Source organism: Carlito syrichta, unplaced genomic scaffold (assembly GCF_000164805.1).
Source record: "Carlito syrichta isolate Samal-C Ts95f unplaced genomic scaffold, Tarsius_syrichta-2.0.1 Scaffold82255, whole genome shotgun sequence".
NCBI classification, from domain to species: Eukaryota; Metazoa; Chordata; class Mammalia; order Primates; family Tarsiidae; genus Carlito; species Carlito syrichta.
In genome coordinates, this window is record NW_007026351.1 from 546,229 (window position 1) to 551,541 (window position 5,313).

Consider the following 5,313-nt stretch of genomic DNA (forward strand, 5'->3'; position numbering starts at 1 on the left):
CAGGTGGGTCTCGAACCCACAGGCTCAGGCAATTCACTCACCTCAGCCTCCCAAGGCATGGGATTACAGGCTGAGCCACCGAGCCTGGCTTGGACGTTTCATTTTCAGAGCTTGTTTCTTGCTTTGATATTTGAGAGTGTCAGTGATATAGTTATTGATGCAAGATGTCTATTAAGACATCTAAATAGACCATGTGATAGAAGATATGTTGTCTTTTAGTTGGCATTTGTTGGATTTAAATAATTAAAATTCTGTGATTAGCTGTTTATAGAGTTATTAATTGGCACAAGAATGATGGTTTGGCAAATAGCAATTTGTTTAAACTTCTTAAGAAAATCTGTATTTTCTAAAGAGATTACTATAGACTTCACTTTAGAAAGTCCTATCTCTGTAAAGCTTAAATTTTGAATATAAGCTGGGTGTGGTTGTTCACGCCTGTCATCACAGCACTTTGGGAGGCAGAGACAAGAGGATTGCCTAAGCCCAGAGGTTCAGGACCAGCCTAGGCAACTTGACCAGACCTCATCTCTACAATAAATCAAAAAATTAGCCAGGCTTGATGACGAGCACCTGAAGCTCCAGCTACTTGGAAGGCTGAGGCGGAAGGATCGCCTGAGTCCAGCTGTCGAGGCTGTGGTTGCTGTGAGCATGTCACTTCACTCCAGCCTGGGTGACAGAGTGAGACTCCGACTCAAAAAAAAAAGTAAAAATTTTAAGAGTAGAGATATTCATGTTGTTGCCAGTAGCAAGTTCTGCTGCTTGTCACTTGCAGGCCAAAGTGAACAAGCAAGAGATGTTGTGCAAAGAAGGTGTCTTTGTTCTAAAAGTTGGCAGATGAGGAAATGGCCAGACTCATGCCTCAAAAAAATCAATTCAGAAGTTTAGACTGAGGATAGCGGATTTGAAAGCGAAAGAATGGAGTGAGGAGTGTCTGGAAGCAGCACAGGGAAGCTGATCTTGCTTTGATGCTTATCTTGAAGTGTCCACCTGGAGAGCCTGCCAGTGCCCTCCTGATGGTAGCCAGGTTGTAGATGAATCGCTTTAAGGTGACCTTGTAACAATGGAGAATTCTGCCGTGGGGTTTTCATACTCTTGTTCCAAGGTCAACCTCTGGAACAGCCTGTGGAATATCTCAAGCAAGTACACAATTAGATTGGAAAGGAAAGAATTCTTCAGTGTGGTCCAAGGGAGAAAAGGGCCTAAACCCAATTCCGTTTTCCAAAGGTAGAAATGGAGGTTCTTGGTTGCAATAGGGCAGTTGTCTTTTGCTGTAAAAACATGTGAGTGTATCTTAAGTAATGGCACTCTCCTCTCTTGTCTCTTTTTCCCTTCAGCGAGGACTCTTATGAAGATATGAGTTGTGGAGAAGAGAGTCTCAGCTGCTCTCCTCCCAGTGACCAGGAGTGCGCCTTCTTTTTCAACCTCAAGGTGGCACAGACACTGTGCTTTCCATCTTAGAAATCTAATGTTTTGTGTCAGAATTTATGTGTACAGGTTTCAAAGCAATAAATGGGGGAGTGGGTAGTTTTCTGGTTCAGCCCCCATCTAGGCAGAAATGACACAGACTGGAATATCTACCTTCTATGTATTCTTCAGATCAGATCTGGCCTATTTTCATATTTATCCTAAGCCATTGAATGGGTTAGTGCCTCTTAAACAATACAAGTTCTCTAGACCGTGGCACTTTATTTTTCTCATTGATCTTTAGCTACTTGGGGGAGGAGGGAAAGTGCTGATACCTTCCATTTGCTACTTTTCAAGATTTTTACAGATAACTAGCATAGTGAATCTTAAGCGTTTTATAAAGCTTTCGGGTGTCTTTATTTAAACAGATTGGAAGTGCACTTAGGTGCTTCCTTAGCAGGGACAGTGGATAATCCTTTATGGCTTATCTTGTATTTCCCCCTCCCCCATTTCTAAGAACAGAGAAAATATGCTCTTAAATGTCAGACACCTTTTTTTATTATTGTTTTGTTTTTTAAATGATCAGTGTCTATCTGATGCAGATCCTATATATTTAGGAATTAAAATATTGACATTTCTGTGAATTTTAGTATATAATATCTTAATTGAGGTTTCTGCTAAACAGATAATCGACAGGCTAGGGCTATTGCATTCCTAATGCCTAAAAATTGTCAGACTATACTGTTACTTTAGTATTATTAACAAATCCATAATCTGCTAGTTTTGCATGTACCTGTCTGAAAGCAGTGTGGGAAGTTGAACATGGCTAGGTAACTACGGAATTGATACATGTTGATCTAGTAGGACATTTTGTCTCATTTTCATATATTAAAAAAATGCATGATTATGTTTTATTTCCTTTGCAACTCACATTTCAAAAATAATGTGCTAGTATATGGGTGCCAAGATTGAATATGAAGTAAAAAGAACCCAAGTGTTTGTAGTATTATAGTTTTAAGTAAATCTGTGTGGTGGCACAGCCATAAGAATGAGACTATATACACTCTGTACATGTAAGATTTTTGTACAGAGAATTTTTAATTTTGTAAACTGTATATGAAAATGTAAATCTTTTTAAAATGTACATAAAAATACTGTATTTTTTTACCGTGTATGTGATAGTCTAGCCATTGCATGTAAATATAATTTATTGTGTGTTGTGTATTGTGAATTAATCATTAATGACTTTTTGACTGGTGAGTCAACATCCATTGGTTGTTCTCCAAAGTGACTCTTTTTGAAGTGTTAATAGATTACAAGTCAAAATAAAATTGCTAATTAATTCTTGTTTAGAATCACATCTTAATTTTTAATCTTTTGGTAAAAGTGCTTTCTCTATTTCAGTGAGAAGTCTTTAAGGGAGGCTGGAGTGATTCCTTCTGACTGGCTTCCCTAAGTCCTCTAGGTAATAGTTCCTCACTCCAGCTTGGCCCTTAATCTTAGAGATACTCAAAGTGAATCTGTTGCTTGAGAACTGACCTCTCTCTGGGGTGGACTCATACTAATAAGCAAGCTCTCAGAGACTGGTGTATTATCAGAATGCCTATTGATTTATAGTGAAAGCAGATATCCAGTAGACCAGAATGCTCAGGTTGGCAGATCAGTATCGTGTCTTTCTGGAGACAAACCAAATTCTATTTGGGAAGTTGCTTGGTGAATAAGCATGGGATGTTTGCTGTGATGGGGCCCCGCCAGCTTCTGGTGCTTCGGGACCTCTGTTTCTAAGTCTCAGGTTGTTTTGTAAGTAGTGGTCTTCCCCCGCCCTCAAAGACTCTCTGTCCACCTAGTTTGGTTTTTATTGACTTTTGTTTTCTGTATTCTTAGTAAACAGTCTACTGAATATGGTTTTAAGGTATGACCTCTTCTCTGGAAATATGGGCATGTTTTCCTACCCTCCCAGTGGAAAATCTACTTCAGAATGATCCTCCCTCTCTTACTAAATATTTTTAGTAAATAGTAGGCAGTATATTCTGTTTTCATATTTTGGTTCGTTAAAATGTAAAAGTTATTTGTGGCTTTTCAAGTCTGTTTTTCCGGGGTTATACTGCTCTTCTACTAGATGCTCTTTCTGGGTGAATCTCTCTGTACTTCGTCTGTTCCCCCTTCTGGTTTTCAGTATATTTAGTCTAGACCTCCTTACCGAGCTCCCAACCTGTTGTTTCAGAACTGGCCATGTTTCTTGGACATGTCTTGATTACTCCCAAACTTGCTGCTCTTGTATGTCTTTCTCAGTGGGTCAGAATTCCTTCTGCTCGAGTTGGAGACTTAGGTATTGGCCCCATCTCCTTTTGCCTGTTCACTGGAAGTCTCTGGCCTCTATTGCTTAGGATTTCACATACACTGTTTACATCTCTCCTACTGTCTCTTCTTGGATCAGACCTGCACTCTTTGTTAGTAGAATTACAGCAATAGCTTGGTGATCTCTCAGCGTCCAGGCTTACTCCTGATCTCTATCTTGCTGCCTTTATGACCTTTTAAAATAAGCAGATTTGACCATCTTTTCTGAAAAATTGTTTAATAATAGGTCCCCCTCAATCAGGAGACAATCTCTATAATGACATACATGTCTATGCCTAATCTAAATGCTGTACTTGTCTCTAGCCTTTTTTTTTTGCCATTTCTCAGAGTTAAAAAATGTTAAGAACAATAACTCTGACAGCTCTACAGAGGATGTAGGGGAACAGTAGAAACTAGCAGTGTGGTGGCCTGCATAAATCTGAGAGAGGTGATGACTTGGCCTTTTGGAAGTGCTTGATCCAACCATCTCCTAGGATGCATTGTGTGCACTTGGCTTCTGCTGCTGAGCATGTAGAAGTGTTTCCCCTGGGCTCTGGGTCTACAAACCACTTGCTCCCACTCCCTCCCCTCAGAAAGTGAGAGATTGGATAAATGCTGTGTTTTAATTACCTGTCACACTTGGAGTTAATACATACCCAGGTTAATTGTAGAGTGGTTGGTTGCAGAACAATTGTCATGACAATTTGAACTATTTATGTAGTATCTGCCTTTTTCCTTTAACTCCTTCATTTCAACACTGGGTTCCAGCTTGGTGTTCGTGCCTCCCTCATCACACATGCAAATTGTGAGCTTATTTAGGCAAACCGCTTAGGTTAATATATGGGCAAGGACAAGGTACTTTGTGTTTGTCACTTTGAAACTCAGTTTTCACAATTATTTAGTAGCAGAATTGGTCAAGAACTTACTGTCTTTGTGTTTAGCAAATCAAATTGTGTACATAGTTTCCCAGTATGACAGCCAGGGAGTCTTCCTGGCCCTGTGCCCACGTGCTGCTCTTCCCATCAACAAATGGAATCTATTTCTGTTGAATTCTGGCTGGTCTTGTGACTGACTTTGCCTACTCAAGTGCAGTGGAAGAAACTCAGTATATGTCCAACCTTTGGCTTTAAGAGGACTGGAGGCTTTCCTTTTACCCCGCTTAGAAGACAGCCACCATGCTGCAAAGAAGCTTGGACTGAATGACTGAAAGATGAGAGACCATGTGCAGAGAGGCTTTTGAGGATGAGAGACCATCTTGGATGTTCCAGCTTCAGTTAAGCTCCCAGCTGAATGCAGCTGTATCTGCAGCTACCCTACAGAGAGCAGAGAGACCACTCAACTGATCCGAATCAATCCACAGACTCACAATAAATAATCATTGTTTTAAGCCACTAGGATGGTTTGTTCCACAGTGATAGCAGAGACAGATTGCTTACTATTTATGATAAAATTGTGATCATCTCTGGTGAGATAGGTGAATGATTAAAAAAAAATCTAACTGAGTGCAGTGGCTGATGCCTGGAATCCTAACACTTTCACACTTGGAGTTAATACATACCCAGGTTAATTGTA

At 40.0% G+C, this 5,313-nt stretch overlaps 1 protein-coding gene across 2 annotated transcripts in view; it reads left to right on the forward strand.

The window, feature by feature from the left end:
• CCNG2 (cyclin G2) overlaps positions 1-2,751 on the forward strand; it is a 9,368-nt gene extending 6,617 nt beyond the window's left edge. For both annotated transcript variants that reach the window (XM_008055629.1, XM_008055633.1), the window contains one exon: positions 1,335-2,751. In XM_008055629.1, the coding sequence (XP_008053820.1) occupies positions 1,335-1,458 (124 nt within the window). In that variant the 3' untranslated portion in view covers positions 1,459-2,751. The remainder of the gene's footprint in view (positions 1-1,334) is intronic.
• Positions 2,752-5,313: the final 2,562 nt, after the last annotated feature.